At 57.5% G+C, this 26,080-nt stretch overlaps 1 protein-coding gene across 1 annotated transcript; it reads left to right on the top strand.

Moving 5' to 3' along the window:
- Positions 1–10,449: 10,449 nt before the first annotated feature.
- Positions 10,450–13,787, top strand: LOC311175138 (plasma serine protease inhibitor-like; the record flags this gene model as incomplete). Its single annotated transcript, XM_084240068.1, has 4 exons — positions 10,450–11,068; positions 12,423–12,693; positions 12,977–13,124; positions 13,599–13,787. The coding sequence occupies 4 exons, from the start codon at positions 10,450–10,452 to the stop codon at positions 13,785–13,787; spliced, it is 1,227 nt and encodes a 408-aa protein (XP_084096194.1).
- Positions 13,788–26,080: the final 12,293 nt, after the last annotated feature.

Here is a 26,080-nt window from a genome sequence, read left to right as displayed (position 1 = left end):
CTGTGTCCCCAATGCCAGCCTCTCCCAGCCTGTCCCTCCTCCCTGCCCTTCACACTCTGACCCCGTCACCATTCCAAGTTTCAGTCCCCACAGGACATTCTCGCATGCTGTCCCCCTCAGTGGAACACTGTTCCTCTCTCCAAACCGTCTCTTCTAGCTGGCTTCCTCCGGCTCCGCTCAGATGTCCCACCGAAACCCTTCCTTGCCTCCGGCTCCCTGTCCCTCGGCCAATCAGAGCCATAGACTCGGGGTGCAGTTAGGGGTGCTCGCTCGCTCCCCAGGATCCAACAGTGAGAACAGCAGGAGCTCAGCAGTAAGCTGGCCCAGACGGAATCAATGAACGATTTCAGGGTTCAGCCCAAAGGCGTCTCCTCCCCGAACCCCCAGGTGCTTCTGTTCCGCCTTCATCCTGTAAATGAATCTGAGATCAGGAGGGGAGGATCGTGGGGGTGCCGGGACAGAGGGGAATAAGGGGTGCGCAGAGCTCTGCGCCTTTTGCTGAACCCAGTGGTAGCCTTTACTTCCTTGGGTCGTTCCCGGGCCTCTCTGGAGGAGGAGGCTTGGACTAGTTGAGTGGCTTCTGCGCTTTCATAGTGGCAAACAGCCAGGTGTGCTCTCCAAAGACAACCCCCCTGCCCCCTACCCGCCAGCTTTGCACCCACAGCCCCAGGGCTGGTTCTAGGAGCCCCAAGGGGCAGCGCAGGTGCCCCTGCCTTTGCCAGGAGCCGGCGCGCCCTCTGGTGGTGACACGCCGGCCCGCGGGCCCAGGCCCCCTTCTCGGTGCTGGACCATTTTCAGGACCCCTTGGAGAGGTGGTTCCAGGGCAGATGACAGCCCCCCCGCCAGCCCACACCCAGGATTCTGATTCATGAAGCTTGGGCGGGGGGGCCTGGGATGCTTTGTTTTTAACAAGACTCCTCCTATGAAGGGGTGTTTTAGAGGAATGTTGATTTGGGCAAAAGGCAACCGGCCTCTTGCTGCTAGAAAGAGTCCCCGGTGGAGGCTCTGTCTTGGGCCCCGACATCTCAGAGCTCCACTCCCAGCTCTCCCCAGGGCTCTGCGGACCCCAGCCAGGCGCTTCGCTCCCCCCCTCCACGCCCTCTTATGGCTGGTGGGCATCCAGCGCACCGCCCAGGACCGGGCAGGAGCTAATGGGCTGAATCACCAAGCAAGAGACCCTCAAGGTGAAAACCCCACAGCCGGGCTCCCATGTGCTGCAGGACACCCCTGCTCAGCAGGCCCTTCCTGGCGCTTGTGCTGCCCTGAGCAAGGATGGTCCCAGGAGGGGCTAACACGGCGGCAGTGAGTAAAATGCTGAGCTGTTTTCAAAGACTCTGGACTCTAGAGGGGGCGGTTTGAGCTTGTCTGGCAGCAGCCCCCACACTCTGTCCAAGAGCCACCCAGTCACCAGTCACGTGGAGCCGCCAGAGGAGCGAGGATCACGATCCAGGGGCACCTCCAGGCGAGACTGACAAGGGAAAGTTCCCAAATAAGGGACTTGCTGAGCAAGAGCATTTAGGGGCTGGCAGCACCGACACAGGCCTCCGTGTGGACAAGGCCCCAGCAAGCGTTTGGGATGGGGCCTCCAGGCCCAGCGGGCACGCCCTCCACCCCACCCTGGTTTTATTGGCAGAAAAGCAAGTGCGTTACTGAACAGATCGGTCTGTTCCCCTCTGCGCCTGCTGGGAAGCTGGGTTCTTTTTTAATGGTCTGCTAAGATAGAAAGTCAGGGCCAGGCTGACTCACTCCCAAATCAGCCCCCACAGAGGCCGGGGGTGGGTTCAGACAAGCCTGAAAGGGGCCTGAGGTTGCACTGGCAAAGGCATTGCTGCGAAGATGTGTGAAAGTGAAGTCCTGGGGTAATGAAGGGGAGAAAAGAGGGACGCACCCTCAATTTGGTCTTCAAAACAATGCCTGCTTATTCGGGTTGTGCTCACCCCGCCCCTGCGCAAGAGCACTCCATGGCTCCCTGTTGCCCGCAAGATAGTCAGAGATAGACTCTCTCTGCAGTCAAGGCCCTCCTGATCTGGTCCCTGCCTGTCTCTCTTGCCTCAGTTTCTCCTCATGCTCTCACGTAGCCAATGACTTCAGTCTGAGAAAGTCTGGCTGTTTGTCCAGGATTCTAGTAACTTCCCACCTCCAGGCCTTGGCCCCTGCACGTTCCCTCTCACTCACCCAGAATGTTCTCTTTCCCATCTCTGCATATAGTATAAATGTCCCACCTCCTCCCAAAGGCAGACTGTCCCCTACCATCAAACAGCTTTGATTGACACTCTCTGCCTCCCACCCCCACCCCAGGCCCTATCACATGGAGCATCTTGAGGGCAGGACCCTCGTCACCCTTAATTCTTTCCAGTCACCCTGGTAGAGGCCCCAGTGCAGGTCACACAGTCTGGCATATAACTGAGATCCAGCCAGTATTTGATGAATGGATGAATGAATGAATGAATGAATGAATGAAAAATGCTGTGCTCTGAGAGAGTTTGTTTGCTCAGCACCACCATTCCACCTCAGACGTGTCCCTGGAATTTACTGGATAAATATTCAGTCCACCTCCTCAGCTTTCAAAATGCCCTTTTGGACCTTTGAACAAACAAAGACTCCATGCAGGAGGCCTTGTTCCCGGAGAGCAGAGAGCAGTGCTGGGATCCCTGCTCTGCCGGCTCCCCCTGTTTGTGGGGGCTTGGTGGGCACTCCCCCGGGGGAGTGCCAGGAGGCACTGTCAGTGCTCAGAGGGACAACGTGTTTGCTCTTTCCTTGGTTCTCTTCTGGCAGGAGAAACAAAGTCCTCCTGTGCCTGCAGTGGGAGGGGACGGAGCATCTGGGGGGGTGGTCTGGGGAGTCCCTGTGCCAGCCATACAAATCTGTATGGCTCTCCCGACCAGATACACATGCCCCCCTGCTCACCCCGTTATTCCTTCTCCCATTGGACAAAGTTACTAAGTGGGGATTGGCCACTAGCGAGAAGCGCAAGGGACCTCCCCAATGCGCGGGGGTGGCTTCCGACATTTGGAGTAAACCAGGAGGACTAACCTGTGCTATGGGCAAGCAATTAGCTTGCTGGGCCTCAGCTTTCTCCCTTGTAAGTGGGCACAGATCCAGCATCAGCGGCCGTGGATGGGGGTTGCATGGGACCCCCTGAATTTCATGGGGGGTAAGAGATGGGAAGGGGTCTGCTCCATCTGGCTGCTGGGAAGAACAGGGGCCCTCCCTGAGAGGGGCGGTTCCCTACCCCGAGAGGCCACAGTGAGCCAGACAGTGGCCAGGGCTTTCCAGAAGTCAAGAGGCAACAGATCCCCAAGTAGAAAACCTGGGCTTTGGAACCTGAGTACCTGGGTTCGAATCTGGACACCACCCACTGCTGAGGCGCTGTCTGCTGGGGCTGCTGTAACCCCATACCACAAACCGGGCTGATGGCCCCCCAGCACGTGCCATCCCACAGCTCAAGGTTGCCAGTCCACGACCAAGCGGCCGGCAGGAGGGGCTCCTTCCGAGTCTGTGAGGACCATCTGCCCCCACGGCTACCAGCTCCCGGGCTGGGTGGCTGCCTTGGCTCCTGGCTGCCTCACCCCCCACCACCCCCGTGCCTTCAGGTCACCTCCTCCTGTGTGGGTGTCTCTGTCCAGATTCTCCTTCTGAAAAAGGAGCTGGTCCTGTGAGATGAGGGGCCCACATGGTGTAGTGGAAGCAAAGCGAAACCTGGACCAGAGCGACCAAGCATCCCCTGTGGTGCTGCTCCTTCTGAGCCGCCGCCCTGGGCCGCCACTAACCGCTGTCTGCTTCTGGCTGTCTTCTCTCTGACTCAGTGGGGACACTGGTACCCACCTTCCACGCACCGCGAGCACAGAACAAACCCTTGGGTCCTGGAAGTGATGCTCTCTAGATTGAGGTGAGCTCAGTATCTCCCTAGTAGGGTGTCTGTGAGGATGAGGAAAGATACTGGGCCATGACAGGCCCCCACATGGTAGAGAGGGATCTAGAGGGTCCCTGTTTGCTCCGTGTCAAGGTCGTGTCCCCCCCAGAAATGCCCAGTTCTCCATTTCCTCTGCCAACTCCACACCCCATGGGTACCACACCTCTAGGGTGAGGCTACACCCACACAACCGGGACCAGAACCCCAAGCTGGGGACCTTGGAAAGAGATGCCTGCAGCAGAGTGTCTTGGAAATCCTTTTGGAAGTGTGGGACTGAGTTAGAAAGCCCCAGTTTCAAGGTGGAAATTAGGGTCCAGCCAAGTCCACAGAAAGCCGAGAGGCAGCCCCTCCCTAAGCAAGGAGGACAGGCCGGAGGCCAGCCAGCCGCGCTCTCTGCTCCCCCGATTCCCAGCAGGACTCTGAAAAGCCCCTCGCGTGTGAGCCAGAGTTCGGCTGTTGGTGCAGTAAGGGGCGGGACGTGTGGCCTTCATCTCACGCACTGCAAGACTCTCGGTCCCTCATTCCACCCGGATCTGATCTGCCCGCCAGGGTCCGTGGATCCAGCAAGCCTGGGCTCAGACCCTCTGCCCCCAGCCCCACCCCAGACCTGGCAGATTGGCAGCAGGAGACAAATGAATCAGCCTGGCAAGAGGGAGGGCTTGCTGGAGGGCGTCCCTGGGCTGGGGCGCTGGCGCTGGCGCTGGCCTGCCCGGTCGTCTGCGGGTGGCCGTGCCGCTGCAGGCCCGTGGAGGTCAGAGCGGAGCCGCAGGGCCGGAGTGGGTGGCCTTGGTCATGCCTCAGGTGGCTCTGCCTCCGCCTGGCTGTTGGCTAGAAGCTTCCTGGGACAGGGCAGGGTCAGGCCAGCGGGGCGTGCTCAGGGAGGGGTGGAGTCGGACCCCGCTGTGGTCAGTGGGAAACGCCAGCCCCAGTTCAGTGCTCCCTCTGCTGCTCGCTGACCCTGAAGGACGTGGTCTCCGCTGTGTGCGCCTCGGCCTCGGACGGAGTAAGTGCAGGCGCCAGAGAGCGGTCCTTGGGCTGGAGGCATCTGAGGAAGGGCCAGGAATGGACCCCGGGGCTATGGGATTTGGGAAAACCCTGCCCTGTGCCACGAAGGCGCCAGGGCCTGGGGCAGCTGAACGAGTGCCCCTCGCTGGGCGACCTTGGGCAGCACACTAAATTAGCCAGACCCTCCGCTTCCCTGCAGGTGAGATGCGGGCTTGAAGGGATCAAAGAGGCGGTGGTTCTCACCAGGCCTGACTTTATGCCCAAGGTGTTTCTGATCTGGCCACATTTTTTGGTCCCAGCAGGAGGGGGCAGAGATTGGGGTACTGCTGCGCCGTCTCCCATACCCAGGGTGCCCCCACCACAAAGGCTGACCCAGGTGAGTTGCCAGCCGGGCTGCAGCGAGACCCTGCACCGAGGTCAGGACCACCTCTCTGGGGTGCAGGGGCCTCACCAACCACAGCTGGGGTTGCCTTCCATGCCGGCACCCCAAACATGTAGAAATCAGGGGAAACGATCAAATACAACCTATTTCTCTGAGACAGGGCTCCCCAGCCTAGAGGCCGCCGCCCAGAATGCCCAGAGAGGGTGCAGCAACGCAGTGATGTAAAGTGGACAGAATGTTAGGTTTTTTTAGGGCTGGTGCCCTTGAGGAGAAACTCGATAAAAGGAAACGGCCCCCCTAGCCGGCACCCCACTCACAAGTCGAGGAAGGGCGGCCTGAGGAGCAAAGCGGCGGGGGCCCCAGAGGCCAGGGCGCGCGGGCAGAGGGAGGGGTGGTGGCTGCGGGACGGACTCGTCTCCGGACTCACCGTCACGGCCGGACACGACGGCCCCTCCGTGTCATAAAGAAAAGGCAAGGACTCCGAGGCTGGGCAGCGCGGGGAGCTGCTCAAGGTGACCGGCAAGGGCAGCCCAGGGCTCCCTCCGGATGACCGCCCCGCCCTGGCTGTTTCCAGAGCTCAGGGGACCCCTCTGCATTACTGAGGGGAGCGGGGCCCGCTGGCCCACACACTCATCCGTTCACCCCGCCAGGTGCCCGAGCACCTCCCGTGGTGGCCCAGCCTTGCGGCCCAGGGCAGCGCAGATGAGGGTCCTGCCTGCTATGAACACCTAAGGGTGGGAGTGGGGAGGGCCCAGAGCAAAAGAAGCCCAGGGAAAGGCATTGTCATGGCATTGAGAGAAGCAACCGGGGGCAAGGGGAGGGGGGTGCATCGTGAACCTGCCCCAGGCAGGGCCTGGAAGGTGGTGAAGGTGCCCGGGAGGGAGAAGTTTCCAGCAGAGGGAGCGGGAGGTGCAGAGCTGCCAAGGGCTTGCTGCCTTGGAGGAGCTGGTGGCAGAGGCGTGACCAGGGCACGGCCTTGCGGTTGCGGTGGAGGGGAGGCAGGCGAGAACCGGACAGGGGCCGACCACGAGCAGCGTGGCTGGTTCCCCCAGACCAGTGCGATTTTACTCCAAACCAAGGGTTGGCCATGGCGTTCTGGGGGAGCCCTGTGACGTGTCTGTGATGGAAGGAGTCTTTTAGGCACCACAGGTGGAAAAGTGAGGGGGTCCAGAAAGAGAGAGGGGGTTGGGTGGGGGACTGCCCTCCCCTGCTGTCCCCTGCCCCCTCCGGGCACTCAGCCTGGGAGGCCAGACGAGCTTGACTGACGGCTCTCTCCCTTCCGACACATGGGGGAGTCACTGCAGAAATAGAGGTGGGGGTTAGGGGCCCAGGGGGGTCAGCTCAGTCTCTGCGCCAGCAGGTGGTGGGGGCAGTTCACCTAGTGCCAGGCGCAAGGTTCTGCAGCAGACTCGCCCTGGTTCAACCTTGGTTCAGAACAGTGACCAAGTGTGTGTTTCCACCAGAGGCCCAGGAATGTCATGGCAAAGTCTGGGCTTGGAAATTAGGAAACCTGGAATGAGTACGCAGAGGCCTCCACTCGCTCAGAAGCGACCTCTGACCTCCGTTTCCTCTCTGTGCAGTTACGGTAATGAGGCAACTCGCTGCGGCTGTGGGTGTAAATGAGCTCTTGCAGCTGGACAGTGAGGAGACACCCAAAATAGACCCCGGGAGCTGGAGAGGCGGGGGAGGGCGGTGTTACTCCTATTCGATGCCAGCCAAGAGGCCGTGTCTACACCATGGAATCTGGATTTTAATCCAGCTCCATCACTCACTGGCTGGGAACAGTTGTTCCGTTTTGCTGAGCCTCAGTTTAAGCATCTGCAAAATGGCGTTATTAGTGCTGACTCTTGATGACGATTAATTCTAGTAATATTTATCAAGGGCCTAGATAAAGTCTTTCAAGGGCCAGTCAGTCTTGACCAAACAGTGGTTTTGATGATGATAGAGAGAGTGGGCCCCGATGGAGCGAGATGTCTGGGTCCCACACCTGCTGGCTGGGGAACCTGCTTGAAACTGGAGTGTCGCCAAGGAGATGCTGCTCCCCAAGGGACTCAGCGGACACTCAGAGAGGGCGACTGACCCGTCGGGACTCTGGTATTTCAGGAGAGGTCGGGGTGGGGTGGGGGCTGTGGAGGGGGTTTGGGGGCAGGGCGGTTCTGGAGCCAAGCTGTGGAACACCCTCTACTCCTGTAGCTGTTCTGTGAAAGCAGTTCTTTGAGGGTGATTATCAGCTGGGTGTTCATCTGGGGGGTGGTGAGCTGAATTGTTTCTTTAGCAGGACAGCTGCACTGATAGCGTTGTGCTGTAAAATAGACACATTAAAAAGATACAGAGATCTGAACACCCACGCTGCCCTTTACAGACCTTCCAGGAGGCAACTTTTAAGGTGGGAACACAAGGGAGCACCCCTGGGAAGGCCTGGTCATCTGCAGATTATGGAGTAGGGGTAAGGGTTGCTGAGCAGGGAGACCTTCACCCGACCTTGCAGACAGGGATCTGGGGAGGCGAACAGTGTGCAGGGGTAGGGAGGGTGGTGGATAGAGCCTGGCCCTTGAGGGCCAGGTGCTCCAAGATCACGCCTGCCCCTGTGTGTGACTCAGCTGCTCTGAGTGCCGTCTGTGAAGTGGAGAAGGGGCCAGGTGTGAGGGGACAATCCATGAGGTCATCACAGCGAGTCCAGTGGTGTCCAGTGATTTGCAGCCGCTGTTAGATTAGGAGTGGATGGAGGCTGTACAGGCAAAACATTCTGAAAGAGTGTGCTTCCTGAGCTCAGGTGCCCCTTGGGGGTCAGGGGTGGTGAAGGTGACCCCCTGGAACCATTCAACTTCACTCAAAGCCAGGACTGCAGCCCAGGTCAGCCTCAACTCCCAGGAGCATGGGGGGAACCCTGCCTCCGTGGGGCCGCTCTTTGGGCAGTGTCCAAAGCTGCTGTTGGGGCCTTTGGGATTTGGTCTTGCACTGGGACAGAGTAGCAGTGTCCCCCTGGGTCTGGGGTACTGGGATGCTGAGGACATGGTGTCCACGGAACAAGAGCACCCCCCTGGAGGGAATCCACAGGGAGAAGGGTACGCCTGGCAGGGCCTCACCGGAGTCGGTCAGGCCATCAGCAACGTGGGGGTGAGCTGCCTGGCTCATGAGGGAGCGCGTGCCTGTGGAGGGCCTGGGGGATGTCTCCAGCGGGTCTTGACCAGACAACCCCCACCCCCGGCCACTTGCACCTCCTCAGCGCCATCCTGGGCCTGTGCTAGCAGGGTGCTGGCCTTGACACATTCAAGGCCCGGCCACCCCAGGGGGCAGGCACCCTGCCTCATACAGCGGGTCAGTGGCGGGGGGGGGGTGGGGGCAGGCGGGGAGAGAGAATGGTTTGCCCCAAACCACGCTTGGGGGAGGGGGTGGAGCTGAGATTTGAGCCCAGGCAGCTGGGGCCGCAGCTTAAAGTAAAGCTGTTCTCACCCGGTGGAAGGACTTGGGGAGGCACAGGGGCCTGGAAGTGGGGGTGGAGGTGGAGTGGCCTCAGGAAGGAAGGGGAGGAGGCACCTCAGCCGAAGACAAAGCTGACGGTGATGGATAAATAATCACCCGCGTGGGAGGAAGGAGGATTCACTCTCAGGGAGCCCCAATCAGCATTCCTCACCCCCTCACCCCCCACCCAGGTAAGGTTTGGCTTGCGTAGCATCGAGGCTGGAGTCCAGGTGTTACGCTGGTGGCAAACAGGTTGCAAGACAGTGTTGTTCTGGAGCACATGTTAATTTTCAGGCAGAATGTTTGCCTGGTTGAAACTCCGGGGATCAGTACCCCTCGCGGGTGCAGCCGGTGCGAGAGAAAGACAAGGCCTCGGCCAATAAAAGCGCGTCAGAAGGAAATGCCTGTTTGGTCAGAGGGGGGATTCGTGTCGGAGTGACCCAGGCAGGCTCCGGGCCTCCAGGCCGATCTCCTAGTGCGCTGGGCTGACGCACACATGGCCTTGTTCTGCTGACTCCCGCCTCTGCCAGTCTTCTGTTTTCTTCCTTGCCCCAAATTGCTTTATTTTCTTTCACACCGGGAAGATGGAAGCCCCCACAGGCCCCCTGAGAGGCCCGGGGAAGATGAAAGGTGAGGGTGTCCTGCCTGAGAGAAGGGAGACTCCCCCACACAGCCTTTCGCTGCCTCCTGGCCTGGTACCCCGGGGGTCCGAGGTCAGGGGTCACAGACAGGTTTCCTCTGAGGCCTTGGAGGCGCCACCTGCAGCGCCCTCATGCGCTCACCTGTGGACACCTGTGTCCTAACCAGCACTGCTCACGGGGACACCAGACCTGCTGGATTCGGGCTGCCCAGAAGCCTGTTTCTAGACACAGCCACATCCTGAGACACAGGGGTAGGATTTCTACATGTGGATCTGGGGCACAATTCAGCCCATTTGAAAAGAGGGAAGTTGGGGTGCTCACATGAAGAGGTCAGAACCTCCAGTGGGGAAGGACCTCAGAGGAGGGGCGAGCGTGACCTTGCAGACCCTGGAGCAGCCCCAGGGCAAGGAAAAGGGGACCCACAGGCACCGTGCGTTCACCTGCGAGTCCAGGCGCTGGCGTGGGCCTGGCCCACGGCCAATGCGGAATGAAGGCGGGGTGGCTGGGCTAGGGGTCAGTTGGTAGGTAGCTGGCCTGAGTAGAGAAAGACCACGAAGCCTTGCTTAACACTGCTCTGGGGTGACAGAAGTGTGGGTAAAAGTTCAAGCAGAAGCAGGTCACTGGTTCCGGACCACCAGTCACCTCAGGTGCCCACCAGGCCAAACAGAGGCAAGTCCTCCGCCCCCAGGCCCAGCCCCCGGGCCCGGCCCCCGGCGAACCAAGACTGGATCTCTGTGAGGGTGAAGGTTCTTGTCCTGGTGGCCAGAGCCCCCTGTGGACCTGCACCCTTCTGCCTTCTTCCTCTCCCCACCATCAGCTATCTATGTCCCCAGTTCTCTGTCCTGGAGCCCCCACTCGGCTCCTTAAACCCTCACCCCCAGCCTCACAGCTATCGCAGCTCCCCTTTCTGCTGGTTCAGTGGTGACTCCTGTCTGGAACATTGGTTTTGCGCACTTGCTCCCCACTTTCTTTCTGAGGCGCCGTGCGTCTGCACACCCGCCCTGACAGGTCTCCGACTCTCGCTTACAGAACCAGAGGCAGCCACCATGCAGCTGTGCCTGCTCCTGTGCCTGGCGCTCCTCAGCCCGCAGGTGGCTGCCCTGCGCCGCCACCACTCCGGGGCCATGAAGAAGAGGTCTAAGGAGGTGCTGCCAGCGACCACGGAGGCCCCCAGGGAAAAGGACTTTGTCTTCGACCTCTACAGGGCCTTGGCTGCCTCTCAACCTGACCAGAACGTCTTCTTCTCCCCTCTGAGTATCTCCACGACCCTGGCCATGTTGTCCTTGGGGACGGGGTCCAACACGAGGGTGCAGGTCCTGGAGGCCCTGGGTCTCTCCCTGCAGGAGAGCTGGGATGAGGAGCAGCTCCACACCGCCTACCAGAAGCGGCTGCAGGAGATCAACCAGCCCAGGGACAGCCTGCAGCTGAGCCTGGGCAACGTCCTGTTCATCCGCCCCGCGGTGCATCTCCACGAGACCTTCCTGAACGCCGTGAAAACACTGTACCTGGCAGACACTTTCCCTACGGACTTTGGGGACCCTGTGGGGGCCCAGAAGCAGATCAATGACTTCGTGGCAAAGGAAACTAAAGACAAGATCATGGACTTGATTTCAGGCCTGGACGGCACGGAGATTATGGTGATGGTGAATTACATTTACTTTAAAGGTAAGACCATGGCTTGTACCTGAGCTTCCTCTCACTTCCCAGCTGCTTTTATGTAAAAAAGAAAAAACAATCCTGCCCACGAGAGGATTAGGAGTAGATTGAGGTGTCCGCAGCCGCCATGGCAAGATAGCGCCGTGGACATGAATGGCCCAGGACACTGTCTCCTCCCCGGGGACGAGCTGGTTCCGGTGTCTGGGCCCCTGGGGCAGCACGGGCCACAGCTCCCACGCCTGGCACCACGGCCACTCAGGGCAGGACTGTGGGTCTTAGGACCTTAGCGTGGGGTCGGGGGCATAACCCAGCCCCTAACGCCCCAGCAACTCACCCCCTGCCCCGCACCGTGTCCTCCAGGGAGAGGATTACCCAGTGCAGAAACACCAGGACAAACGGTTTCTCTGGAAAGTCTTTTCTCCCCTCCTCGGGGAGAGCTGATTTCCTTACCTTCGCCTCCCGGACACCTCTTGGAAAGACCCCTGCGCATCTCAGCTCCTCCTTCCAGACAGGACACTGTGGGAGCCTCAGGAGGGGGGCCACGCAGGGGAGGGGAGGGGAGGGCGCAGAAGGAAGGGGGGAGGGAGGGAGGGTAGGGGAGAGTGCGGATGGCAGGTGGGCCAGGGGCTGGGAACAGGGGAGGCAGGGGAGGAAGGTAGGGGGTAAGCTGGGTGGGGAGCAGAGGAGGGAAATGCAGGGGAGAGGAGGGGGGAGGGGGAGGGAAGCGGAGGGAGGGGGCGGGGAAACAAAAGACTGAAATGACTGACCCTCGCCCTCTTCGATGGCCACACCTGGCGGCCAGCGGGCATCCTGAGACGTCCCGCCCTCGTCCAGGGCCATGGGCCTCGCCGGGCTGCAGAGCTGCAGGGGCAGCTGCGTCCGCCTGTGAAGGAGATGGAAACGATGCCTGTGACTTGGGTCCGAAGGCCCCGCAGGAAACACACGCAGCAGGGGGCACCCGAGGACATCCGGCAGGAGCAAGGCTGCTCCAGGGACTTTACAAGCCCCTCCCACACTGAGCTCAGGCCCCTTCCCGGGGGAAAAGGGGGAAAGAGAGGCGCACCCAGAGGCATCCTTGCTCCTTGCTCCTCCCCTCTTGGGGAGACCCGACCTGGAGGGACCCCTGAGCATCAGAACAGCACTAGGCGTTCGGGGCCTCTGAAGACAAGGCTTGAAAACCACCCTTCCTGCTCTGCAAATACTGAAGGGAGAGTCCCACGAGAAGTGCCCACCTCCCCCAAGTTCTAAGGGGGTTCCTTCCCCGCGGGGACCCCATCCCTGGTGTGGAGGCTCCAGGAGGACTCCTGTTCCCCATTCCCAATTCCCGCACAGAGCTCCCCCACTTCTTCTTTTGTGTCTCCAGCTAAGTGGGAGTCCGCCTTCAACCCCAAGAGCACCGTAAAGCAGGATTTCCACGTGACCCCGGACGTGACGGTGCAGGTGCCCATGATGAAGGGCGAGGACAGCTACTACTACCTTGCGGACAGCCACCTCTCCTGCCGGGTGGTGGGCGTGCCCTACCGGGGGAACGCCACCGCCCTCTTCATCCTGCCCGTGGAGGGCAAGATGGAGCAGGTGGAGAATGGGCTGAGCGAGAAAACAGTCAAGAAGTGGCTCAGGATTTTCAAAAAGAGGTAACTTCAGACGGACCCTCCACCCCCAGGAGCACAGCTCCCCGCCCAGAGGCATCAGGTGAAGGCCTCCTGGGAGCAGGATGGAAGCCGGGTTTCCTGGGGGCCTCCTGGGGTGCTGTAGAAGGGGGGTGATCTCGGAGGCCAGCCCCTTGTCCCAATCCAGAGCAGGAGGGGCTCCGCGGGAGACCAGGACCAGAGGACCAAGCCCAGGGGCGATGCAGGCAGATCTGCTCAGCCAGCGGATGCTCTAGAAGAGTCTACAAAAGCCCTTTTCCCTTTGCAGGCAACTCATTCTTCAACTTCCCAAGTTCTCCATCGAGAGCTCCTATCATCTGCAGGCCATCCTCCCCAAGCTGGGCATCAGAGACATCTTCAGCTCCCAAGCTGACCTGTCCCGCCTCTCCAGCCACTCCAACATCCAGCTGTCCGGGGTGAGCCCAGCTCCCGAGCAGTGGCTGCCAGAGACCACTGTTCTGTCCAGTTTGATTCTGGTCTGTGTTCCTCTCCCGCCCGCCCCCTCTCTTTCCCTTCTAAAGTCACAGAGCTCCCTTTGAGTTTTACCCTCAGGCCCATTTACACCCTGGTGCATCGGAGGAGGAGCCGGGGTAAGTCATCAAAATTAGGAATCAGGCGCTGGCTCCTCTGCTCCCTAGCTGACCTCCCATGACTGGACCTGTCTGATCCTCCTTTCTCGCGACAGAATCAGAGAGCCATGCCCTCGCTGTGCGAGGCCAGGAGGCGTCAGTGTGGTACCTGCGCAGTCTCCCCCAGCCCGGTACCTGTGTCCTTGCTCCACTGTGTCGTTTCCTGACCAGCTGTGATACCACAGGCAGAAACTTGGCCATTTCCTGTGCTGGCCTGTCCCCGCCCCGGTGGCTCAGGCATGCCCGGTGTCTCTCCTGCAGATGGTGCACAAAGCCGTGGTGGAAGTGGACGAGTCAGGAACCGAGGCAGCTGCGGCCACAGCGGCCATCGTCGGCTTCCGCTCAGCCCAACTGGCCCCCCTCAGAGTAGTGTACAACAGGCCCTTCTTGATGGCCATCGTGGACAACTCCACCAACATCCTCTTTGTTGGCAAAGTGAACCACCCCTGAGGGGGCTGGGTTTATCCTAAAAGGCCCCAGGCCTCCACCATTGAAGCCCAGGGTACATTCTGGCCCCCTATGCCGGGTGGTTCATGATTCACACAGGTTTAGTTGACTAATGAGGCTTTCACTAATAATAATGATCATGATGATAATAATAACAATAATAATAATGTAGATGTAGTGATGATTGCTCCTTGTCACACAATTGAAAGACACAGAGCCCTTGAAGAACCAAGGAGAACATTTGATGTCCTTGGAGAACCCTCTAGAATATGTCATCCTTGGAGGTTAGCACTGGGGCCCAGAGAGGTTGGTCAACTTGCCTGAGGTCACACAGCACATCAGTGGGAAGTCCAGCATCCAGGGCCCTGATACCCAGCCCAGTGCCACAAAATGGTAGGAGAGACGCTACTGTAAAAGGCTGGGGTGTTGTTACAGGTCACACTTGACTTCAATACACTCAAGTGCCACCTGTCCTTTAAGAAAAGCAAGTGGATAGCAGGGTGGGAAAGAACCAGGACAGGGTTAATCATGGCAGGACACCCCCCTTGGGATTCCTGACTCCTCAGGACTTGGCTGTTAGGGACAGGACGGAGGCCTGCTGCGAATAGTAAAGTATCATTTAAAGACACCAACAACTCACTCTGGATTTTAGTGTTAGCAATAACATTAAAGCATTTTGCAGTCACTGGTTCCTGGTCCTTCTAGAAGTAGCTCTGGGGTGAATATAGCTGAGCCTGTTCTAGGCTTGGTGCTGGATCTGGCATCTGGAGGGTTGCATTTACCTGTCACCGTATCCCCAGGAGGCAGAAGGGGAAGGTGAGGCTTGCAGAGAGCAGGGGTTACATAGCTCACAGAGCTCACAGAGCTCACAGGGGGTGGAGGCAGGACTGGACCTTGGGAGTGTGACCCCGGAGACCAGCCCCTCCCCAGCCCTGTGCTCTACTGTGGACGAGGCATGGCCAGGAAACCGAGCTCAGGTCAGGGACATCTCAGCCACTAGCTCCCGTGGGATCCAGCTCAGCTCACTCTCCTCCCTCTCTAAGGCTACCACACTTCCTCTTCTCTCAAATGGAGGGGATCAGACACTTTAAAAGATGAATGAATTAATGAGTGAGTGAGTCCTTCATTCAGACTGTCCCCAAATTAGGTCCCAAATCAGCCCATGAGTGCCTGCCCACCCACGGTGCTGCCCATGCAGCTGTGTCTCCTCTCTGAGCCTAGAGTCTGGACTGTATGACGCAAGGTCGCCCCTTAGAAATGACCAGGTCAGAATCCCAAGCTCTGATGCTCCTCCAAAGCACTGGGCATCTGCCAGCCCTGGCTGGTCACTTTGCACTGTGATCCCATTAGTCCCCCGAACAAGGAGAGCAGAGCACCCGTTTTACAGAGCAGCCCAGCAGGTGACAGCGAGGTCCAGGCTCTGGGACACAGGTGCCCCGCACACTGGTCGGTGGCAGGGCAGGTGTTTGCAGCAGGGCCGCAGCCTGCCTGCGCTGTGCTTCAGGCTGGGCACCCGCCTTCAGGATGGGACCCTGCATGGGGTCAGACCCGCTCCTGTGTGCCTTCCCCTTGCAAAATGCCTGGGCTGTTTTGACAAATATTTCTCTGGCTGTTTACCCACCAGTCCAAGGTCAGGGGAGCACCTGTGTGTGTGACCTGGATAAGGCCAGGGTCAGCGCTGTCTAAAGTTCACGTGAACACTGGGTCACAAGACAGCGGCCGTGTGTGAGAGGCACAGGCGCCACGGGCCACGAAATTCCACAGTCCCAAGGTCCTGGATGAACAGAGGGGTGTGGCCGTGGAGAGAGGGGCAGAGCACATTAACTGTGAATTGCTGAGGGGCCAGGTAAGATTTTGCCTAAAAGGAGCTGGTCTTGAATGATAAGCGGCCCTTCAACAGACAGCAGGTTTGGGGATGGGTGTGGGACTGCCAGGCAGAGGGGGCAGCTCAGGAAGCGCATGCTGCTGGGGTGCGTGTAAGGGAAGACATGGAGCCCTCAATCTGGCTAGTGGTCCAGGGCAGGCCCCCGATGCCAGGACCTGTAGCTGGCACAGCACGGGCAGCGCCTGAGTCAGGAGCCTCCTCTCCCAGCCCCCGGCTTCTCGGGACAGGCCACTGGTCTCCACAGCCAGGCTGGGGACAGGTCTGGGGAAGGGAGAGGCGCTGTGTGTGCTGGAGAGGCCAGCGGCGGGGGCCCCCCAGTCCTCCCTGAGGTACCCAGCTGGGACTCAGCGTCAGATGGCCTCGGGGCCCCACTTCTTCTCTCTGTGCCTCATCTGTGAGGCCAAAGAGCTGAGCCCTCCTCAGGAAGTGCTTGTGAGGGTTCGACACTTCTCGGCATAAAAACCGGAGTGGGCGTGATTGCATCATCATTAGGACCAGGCCTGGGTGTGGGTGAAGGAAGAACAGGCACGTTTGCCTGGAAATGGGGAAGGCCGAGCAACCCCACCCACCGTGGACACAGGCCACCGTGAGACCTGCTCTGCTTTCTCACACGAGCTCAGCCTTCCCTGTGTACACGTCAGGAGCCAGGAGGGAGGGGGATGTGGGGTATCCGTCGATGGCCACTTAATAAATTTCTCCAAAAGTTCACAACTGGGAGCACAAATATTTATTATCTCACAGTTTCTGAGCCTCAGGAGTCTGGGAGAGGCCTAGGTAGGTGGTTCTAGCTCTGGGCGTCTCCTGAGTTTGTAGTCAAGTCCTGGGTGGAGGCTGCAGTCCCTGAAGACCTGACAGAGGGGCACTAGAATCCGGAGGCCAAGTCCACGCATGTGGCTGTTGGCCGTCTCCGCGGCTCCTCCAGCGCCGGCTGTTCCCAGGGTTGCTCAGGCCTGGCTGCCTTGAGAGAGTGTGTGAGTGTGTGTGCATGCGTGTGCACGAGAGAGAATGTTGTGTGTCAGGTGTGTGTGAGTGTTGTGTGTGTGTAAGAGTATGTGAGAGAGTGAGTGTGAGTTTGTAAAAGTGTGTGTGTGAGTGAATATGCGTGTATCAGAGAATGTAAGAGTATGTGAGTGTGAATGTATGTGAGAAAATGTGTGTGGAGAGATTGTTGTGTGTGAATGTGTGTGAGAATGTATGAGTGTGTATGAGAGGGTGCGTGAGTGTGTGTTGAAGAGTAGGTGGGAGAATGTGTGAGTATGAGTTTGTGAGAATGTGTGTATGTGAGAGAGAATGTGTGTGTGTCAGAGAGTGTCAGAGAGTATGTGAGTGTGAATGTATGTGAGTGTGTGTGAGTATGAGAGTATGTGAGTGTGTGTGTGAGTCTGTGTGTGTGTGTGTGTGTGAGAGAGAGAGAGAGAGAGAGACAGAGAGAGAGACAAAGAGAGAGACAGAGAGAGAACCCGAGGTACAGAGTGTTGGACCCAGAATCCGGCAGTGTAATTGTCTTCATTGGAGAGTCGTGGTCATGTTAGGGGGAAAAGGCTGTCCTGAAGCTAATTCCACACAGGCTCTGTGGACTCCACCCCCACCCCAGGCCAAAGCCAAAGACACTGGGAACTCCACATCCCATCCCCACCCAAGGGAAGGTGGCTGGGACCTGAGGGTGGGGTTCAGCAGCCAGGTGGATAGAAAAGGCAGACACGTGGGCTTTGGAGGATCCCCCATTTTTGGCTCTCCGCCAGGTCGCAGCGTCTGGTCAGCTCTGAGAGTGACTTTGGGTTTCCAGGTCGTCGGATTGGGTAGGACGCATTAAAGACTTTATTTCCCTATTTTCTCCCTGAGTTGTACATTTTCCTTATTTCCTTTTCTCTTGTAAATAAACCTTTTATTAACCTTTTGTGTGTGCCTGTAGTGGAGTATTCATAAGTCCCTTTAAAGCGCGCGGGTGAGGACCCACAGCCAGGAACCCGTTCCATATCGGGGCTGCTCTATAACAGCAACACACGGGAGGCCCGAGAGAATAAATGAGTGTGTGTGTGAGGAGGGATTTCCTGTCCCCTTGATACAGACAATAGTCCTGAGGCTCAGGGAGGCGGATGCGAGCATGAGGTCGTCCAGGCAGCTCTGACTCCAGCAGACCCAGAGAAACGGACGGGCTTTCCAGGCCCTCTTGCTGCTGCCTGGAACTGGGAAGGCGGCTTTGAAAGAGAAGCAGAGGCCGTAACTGAAGGAGAAGCAAGTGACGGCAACTGCTCCTGCTGGAAGGCAAGAGATACCTCGGGAGGAGGAGTGAGGATAACTCAGCGGCCTCCAGAGCAGAGCCGGGCATTCTCCCCGCCGGGGTGTCCCCAGGCGTGCCCCGCCCCCCACCTTGTGAGGACCCGGCACAGCGGGGGCTGCCTGTGCTGAGGGCTCTGCCTCCGATCGCCACCAGCATCTCCCCAGACCCAAAGCCAGGCCCACACGAGGCAACCAGGGAGCAGCGCACGAGGCTGACAGCCCCAGCCTCCTGTCGGGGCTCTTCTAGCAGGGACAGAGACACGGCCTGTGAGAGACAAGGCCGGGCAGTTGTCAGCGTCTTCTTTCTTCCTACCAGTTCCTCAGGAGCTGTGATGGACAGAGGCGCTTCGGAGAGGTGAAGCGAGTGGCCTAAGGCCCCAGGCTAGCAAATGGTGGCGAAGCCATTTTGCCCAAGGAGCCTGGGTGACGAGGTCCTGCCCATGAACCCCACCTCCTCCCCCTGCAGGAGAAACCTTCAGGAAGGACGTGGCTTTTGCCTCTCCTTTCCTTGGAGTTGGGACACCCTCATACTTGGGTTCCTCCTGTCCCCCCTTCCTGGGTGGGCCTACCCTTCCCACACCTATGCTCTCCTCCATTCCCAATCCCAGCCCGAGTGTGGACACAGCCTGGCCGGGGGTTTTCCTGGGCCCACCTGTGCCAGGAAGAGGTTGCTGTCATGATGGGAAGTCGAGCCACAGCCCAAAGGTCACGCTTGCAAAATCCAAGTAACCCAGTTCCCATGGATTCCACATGTAACTGGTAGAGGTGTGCAAACTTCAGCCACCCCAAAATATGTCTTTTGTGGAAAAGCTTGATTTTGGGGAGAGGCTCTGAAGGTTGGCTGGAGGCTGCTTTTGATGTCCTTGACTACCCTTCTCTCGGTAAGGGTCTCTTCTAACGAGACCTGATCCCGTCTCTTTTCCTTGGGAAGACAGAAGTGCCTCCATTTCCCCAGTAAATGCCCACTCCGAATTTTCTCCCCCAACCAGTCACGCGGGGTCTCTCTCAGATACCCTTGTCATTACTATTACATAAGTTATTACTAAGCTTCTATGTCATGTCTTCTCTGACCAGTGTGTGTGACGTTTGTTCAATGATCTGCCAGCCTAGAAAAACCCAGAAGGGTAGGAGATGATTTCCTCTCTGCACCCCGACACTGGGCACATGGCAAGGGCTGGCCCTTGGATGGGGCAATGCCAAGCCTCAGTCCCAGGGCTGAGCACCGGACAGGCCTTTTTCTGTCCACCTTTGAGGCAGACGCTATGGCCACTCACACAGGCCACTCTGCCTTGGGTGGCAGTGCCCACGCCTGAGAACCACCAGGTTTGCTGAGCCCTGGAAACAGCCCCCTGGAACAGGGCATTGTTTTTTTTTTTTTTTTAAAGAGTTATTTATTTATTCATACAAGAACTGGGGTACAGGCCAGAGGTGTGGGGGGTGAGAGGATCCACCAGAGACAGAGTGGGGAACGGAACAGGCAGACTAACTGAAATACACTGCCGAGGGGAGCAGCGGGAGAGTCAGGAGAGGTTTGCTGTGCCATGTGGGTAGCTCCCTGGCTGGCTGGGGCTCGAACTCGTGCTGCCGTGGCTGTGGACAGCTCCATAGGTTGCACCTTAACCCCTTGCGCCACCAGGAGGCCTGGAACCGGGCATCGTTAACCACAGTTAGCAATTAAGTGGATGGATCCCCTTCTACATGTTCCAATAAAGGGTCACAAGCCAAGAGCCTGGCCCTGAAGAAAGCTTCCAAGAGGGAAAAAAAAAAAAAAGGTCTCTTTGAAAAAGCAGCATTTTGGGAACTGCCATCTCCACACAAAAGAGTTACTTCAAAGAATGTCCACGCAGAGGTTTACGGCATGACTAAAACTTCCACTTCCCAGAAGATAAGGCTCTAAATAGGTCTGGGAAATTTTCACCGCCTCTTTGTTTTTCTCAAGCCAGGGCCAGTATTAGATAGATACTTCGTAACCTGACACCCCACCCGATGTTCTCGAAAATCCTTGACAATGTGAAATGTTTTCTTTGTCAGCTGTGCTTAATCCTCCCGGGGCAGGAAATTTTCCCGGAGCTCTCTGGAGGCTCTTCGGGGCTGAGCCCTCCATCCTGATTCCTTCATTCACTCATTTATTTTGCCAGAGTCAATTGTCATCAGCAGCCCTGAGCCCACCAGAGCCAGGAGGAACGTCCCAGCCCTCCCTGGGCTGCCCAGCTGGGTCCCCTCAGGTCACAGGTGGTGGGGGACCAGCAGGACAGAGCTCCCCTTCGGCGGGGCCCCAGCCCACGTGAGGGAGAGGGCCTTCTTGCACCACCTGTGCCTCACAAAGCAGCGACTCCCTTGCCTGTGCAAGAAGTAGCCTCCCAAGACTGCCATTTTCGCTCCTATCTTCAAGGATGAAAATGTCTTCCTTTCGAAAATTTTTTTAAAGAAAGAATATGGGAACGTGAATCTGGCTTGAGGTGGGCGTCCCGCCTCCAGCAGCCCCACCTGGGACGTCCTGGGGCCCGGTGCTGGACTCTGTCCTAAGTCGCCTGCCCCATCCTGAGGCTGGCGCCGGTGATAACCCTTTAGATAAAACGAGGACAGCGATTCTTTTCAGCCTAACCAGGAGCCAGAGTTACACAGGGGGCAGGGTGATGTCAGACGCAGATTATCTGGTAGATATCCTGCCTGTGGGATGCTAGCACGCCCCCTCTCCCGCCCCCAGTACCCGAGCAACAGAGGGGCTCTGGGAGTGAAGGGGTTTGGGGTTTGGGGGAAGGGGCAGGTGGGGCAAAGGAGGCAGAGGGCTTCTCAGGACCAGGAGACCAGTGGACAAGAAATAGAAAGATAAGAGAAGGTCCCCAAGGGGGAGGGCGCCCCTCAATTGGAATGGTGCAGAGAGGTGGGAGGGGAGCAAAGAAATTCATCCCAACTCCAAGCCTCTGTGGGCCCGAGCGCCAATGTGAGTGGAGCTAAAAGAGGAGCTGCTGTATGTGTGGGGTCATGGAAGACAGAATCCCTGCCCCTGGTTCTGGACATGGGGCTCTGCCACACTGGTCACCCCGGGGTGAGTCTTTGCTTCTAATAAGAGACTCTGGGTGGGCTTCTGGAGAGGGGTTGCTCATGATGAGCAGCCCAGAGCTTTCACATGCACGCCCCCTCCCCACTCGCCCCCTGCTCCAATTCTCTTGAGAAGGGTTGAAAGTGGAGTTAGAAATGGGTCACACAGATGAGATGAAGCCCCCCTGAAAGTCCGAATAGTTGGGGATTAGGAGAGCTGGTGTTGGGGACCACGTAGAGCTGCCAGGAGGGTGACAGTCAACATGGAAAGGTCAACCCTTTTCCCCCTATGCCTGCCCCCGGCGTCGCTCCCGCCTGGCTGTTCCTCTGTGCCCTTTTATAATAAGTTGCTAAAGGTAGAAAGTGTGTCCCTGAGTCCTGTGAGCTATTCTAGAAAACCAGCCAAACCCAAGGAGGGGGCCAGCAGAAGCTCTCATCTATGTCAGCACATCTGAAGGGGCTGAGCTCTCTGCAGGCACATGATGCTGAATTGAGCTGAAGTGTAAGTGGCCCAGCTGGTGCCACAGAGAATTGCTTGGAAGGAGCCTCAGGGGCAAGAATATTCTTCAGGGATTGCTGATCTGGGGTGCAAACAGTCCGTGGAGAGGTGACCTGGAGGGGGGAGATGACCGTAGAGAAGCCAGCTCATTCTGGAATGGTTCCGCCTGGTATCAGCTGTGCTTAGCTTTTCTGCATTTTTCTGCGTAGCTTTCCTGACGCTCGCCCTGAAGACACTGAGCTGTGCCTTCCTGGCAGCAGGGGTGTGGGCCCTGCGGGGCCCGGGCACACCCAGGAAGTCTGGAGGAGCCCGGGGGGAGGCTGGCATGATCCATGGTGGGGGTCCTGAGGCCTTGTTCTGGGGACTCACTAAGAAAAGTGAGCCCCACAAGATCCTCAGTGGTGTCCAGGGAAGGTAGAGGGCTGTCTGCTTTTCATATTGATTGAAGCTTCAGACTAAGCCAGTTCCATTTTCAAGAAAATGATGCTTCCTCCGGGGTGGAACAACTGGGAGCATGCAGGTGACCCGTGGGGCAAGATTATTACTCATGCCCAATATCTGTTCGCATCTTCTGTCTCATGGTAATAGAACCCCAAATGTCTACCAGGCACATGACAGTCCAATGCAAAATACCAGCCGCGCTACTCAGCCCCGTGCGGCCCCACCACCAACTCCAGCCAATGCAACGTAGTGGAAGTGACGTCAGCGGCCTTCGGGTCATTCATTTCAAAGGACAGCATCCACCGTCCGGCCCCTCTTGCCTTCCTATTGAGTGGGAGGCGGACACGGCCATGAGTCATCCTGGACAGAAAGGCCACCACCAGCAACGGCAGAGCAATAAGACAGAAGGAGCCAGGTCCACGGCAGCCACCGTGCCAGCCCACGGCCGACCTCTGGAACTACAGGCGCGAGAATAAACTGCAGTCGTTGCCGCAGCAGCCTGGGAGTCAGGGGCTCCTGAAGGATGGGACGGCGTGGGCGCAATCAGAGAGAGAGTAAGGAAGACACAGACACAAAGTGTTTCGTGCTGGTATCTCCTGCGGAGGGTCTCAGCGGGTCTGCAGTTATGCACGCAGGCAAGCGGGAGGGAACTCAGTCTATGCATCGCAGTAAAGCAGAAACAATCAGTGCATTCCTTTCCTGGGGACATCTGGCGTCTGCGGACACTCTAAAGAAAAGGTGCCCTTTAGGGTTAATGAAGGAATTATACTTAACTTCATGACTAGGTCAGTCAATCATTCAAAACAGGGGATAATCATCAGCGCACATCCTTTCGCTGAAGCTGTGACATCAAAGACTAGCTCTAGCTTTACAGCCTCCAGCTGGGAGCCCGCTGGGAGCGTGGAGTCAGCAGCCTTACTAATCAGTAGCGTCTCCTGTTTGCCAGCCTCTCCTTCTCTTGAATCATCACGTTTCAACTAAACTTCTAAAAGGTATAGGGTCAGGAGCTTAAAACAAATTCTCAGCGTGTTTGGTTGAGCGTGCTCACCCACCTAGTCTCCCCCAGTGTGCCTGAGCCCCAAATCAATGTTTAACCAGAACTTAACTTCCCAAATAGGTTATTTGCTCCTGTGGCCAAGAACAAAAGGTAGAGAACAGTATGCAGGTCATGACAAGATCTTCAGCCCCAAGGTGCGAGGCGCCAGGAATCTTCAGCCCCACGGTGTGAGGCAATCAGCCTGCCCTGGTGGCAGGACCCCCCCCCCCCCGCCACGAGGGTAAAATCATCTCTTTACCCTGTTTCCTGGGGATTCTGGGTAACTTTAAACTGTCCAGTTCTAAAAATGTTTGGAGCCTGAAAGGACATGTCATTCTTTCAGGGAGAACAGAACAAACTCTCCTTGGCCACTTCCGTGCTCCATTGTCAACAAAACTGAGATGCCTCACTAACAAACCAAACACAGATCCTGTCGTACTAGAGCAATATTTAGTCTGACTGCACATCAGCTTTATTACCATCACGTCAGGCATTTGGGAGGGGGGAGGAAGCATGAAGATGCCCTGCTCTTTTGCCTGTGCTGTGTGCCCGTGGACTGTGTGCCCGTGGACTGTGTGCCCGTGGACTGTGTGCCCGTGGACTGGGTGCCCGTGGACTGGGTGCCTGTGGACTGGGTGCCCAAGCCATCCCCGCACCATGAATCCAGTGGTTTTCAGACTGTGTTCTATGGAACACCAGAGGGTTCCACACACATTTGTTAGAGGTTGTTGGGAATGGAGGTTTGTGACTACACAGGATTATGGAGATTTTTCCCTTGGGAGAGCCCAAGAAAGGTCTGGGATTAGCTCAGAGAGATCTGCAGGTCAGAAGGGAGAGACAACCAGCTGTCAGGTGAACCAAGAGTGGAAGAGCAACAGGACGAAGGGCCCCAAAACAGAGCTCCCCTTAGAGTCTGGGGCCCTCAAATCCATCGCCCCTCTCTGAGGGTAGGGTCTGAAAATGAAAATCTGTAAGAAAATAAAGGTGCTACATTTAAAAACTATATCTGATTGTGTATCAAGATTCAAATCACAGACACATCAAAGAGAAGTGACTTGTAAAGAAATCAGATGAATTGTTTCCTGGGACTTCCCTGGTGATAAATTCTGGGGAAGATTTTTGTGGTGGGGAGAAATATTGGGGTGAGGCCGGAGGTTCAGGGCTGAAGGAATTCACCAGAGACAGAGAGGAGAGCAGAAAAGGCGTATTTATTGAAATACACTGCTGAGGGGAGCAGCGGGCGAGATGGGAGAGGTGCAAAGGAGAGGATTTGGGGCTCCTTTGTACACCCTGTCTTCGAGGGCTTTCTAACTTGGGGCGCCAGTTGGCACCAGGGATGTCTGGTCAGGCTCTGGCCTCTGACACAGAAAGGAGTTCTGGCCTCTGCTCCTGCATTCCTGGAGCTGGGCTGGCTTTTCTGGTCATGGTGGTCAGTCATAGGGCCGGTTCCCATGGCAACCTTATCACTTCCCTTATCTATCTAGGCCTCCCCTACTTGCTTTCTGTGCAAGGGGTGGGGGGTTAGTTTTCAAGCTTATTAAATGGTATCCCAACACTTTCTTCTCTGAGTGTTCTGACTTGTTTACATGGCTCCTGACGTGTGTTTCATAAACAGGAGGGGAAAAAAACTAACAAGGATGGTTATTTAAAAAAAAAATAAAAATACCAATATCAGGGAATTTTCCTGTGTCCCGTTCTCTGGATGCCCAGTGTTCCTCAGTGAGTAATTTAACAAACCAAAGAGAAAGTGAAATGAGGAAAGTTTTGGGGGTTTTGTTGAAACAAGGCAAGTTTTTGTTTTTTGTTGTTGGCGGAAAAAAGTATGAGCGCTCTTGCCCTCACTGAACTATTTGAGTAGATGTAATAAATCCCTGTTACCAGAAACCACCATGGGGCCGTCTCCAGTCTGAGAGCAACACTTCCTTGGGTGGCCCAGCCAAGGTTTCCCAGAGGGGGAGGAGTCCCTTGCAGGGATAAATAAGTGTAGCATCCAGGCATCCCGCACTCCGTGCGTGGCCTGCAGGGACGCCCGCCTCACAGCTCTCCCGCCAGGTAATCCGGAGGCTTCCTCCAGGCCTTCTCCTCAGGCCCCCAGAAAGGGGCAGTGGGAGGGCCTCAGAGGGGGGTGCCCAGCCCTGCGGGACAGTTGGGGTCCTGGTTCTGAATCCCCAGCCCTCCCTGGGGCTCTGGGCTTTCACACCTGCAGGGGGATGGAGGTGTTTGGAGCCGTTCCTCCTCTAACACTCGCGCTGACTCCAGCCAGGATCCTGATTCACGGGTACCCCATACCATAGTGCCTGCAACCCCTCCTCCTCAGGACACCAAGTCCTGCAGGGCGGGTGCCTCCCTCCCTTAGTCTGACCCCAGTAGGGCTCCTGAGGGACAGAATTATTGTGCCCACCCGGGGCAGAGGCCACAGGGTGGGGTGTGGGGGCTGAGGGTGGGGAGCTGTCCCAGGGCCCTCACCTCAAGGACCCCCAGCCAGGAAGGGCAGCCTGCCTGCCAGTGTGTCCAAACAGACAAGACTTTTTCTCCAGAAATAACTTTGTGAGAAAAAAATATGTAACTGTTTCCCCAAGAAATAGTTGCGTCAGCCTGAGCATCAACAAGCAGGGGCCGCAACCGAGTGGCCTTCCTCGCCGGGCTTCTCCACGGCCTTTGAAGAAAATCACCCCAACTCCCTCTCCTCTTGCCCGTACTTGCTTCCCCTGCTTCTCCCTCCCCCCGCCGGAGCTGCCCTTTCTGCTCTGAACGCCTGGGTGGGTGGCTGGGAGGGTGGAGGCTGCCGGCCCAGCAGTCCTAGTGCTGCAGCCACCAGCTTTGAAATCAGCCTCTCCCCGGTCTTTGTGCCTCCACTGCATCCCCTGCGCCCTGGGCTGGAGCTGGACCTGCCGCTCCTGAGAGCAAGTTCACCTCCTGATGCACGTTCACCCACTGAGAGCAGGGAACACCGATGGCTCGTGTGTGTTTTGGAGTTGCTGGGTTCTGAGCGCGAGTCCTCGGGTTCACTGCGGGAGAGGTGTGGGCAGAGCTTCCTCTTCAGCAGCGCGCTGTGTGTTTCCAGGGCGAGTGTCCCCACGAGACAGAGACGTTCGTTACATTTGCAAGAGCAG

The sequence above is a fragment of the Talpa europaea genome (assembly GCF_964194135.1).
Source record: "Talpa europaea genome assembly, chromosome: 8".
Classification (NCBI taxonomy): Eukaryota; Metazoa; Chordata; class Mammalia; order Eulipotyphla; family Talpidae; genus Talpa; species Talpa europaea.
Note: the sequence above shows the minus strand (reverse complement) of the source record. Positions and strands in the feature narration are given on the sequence as shown.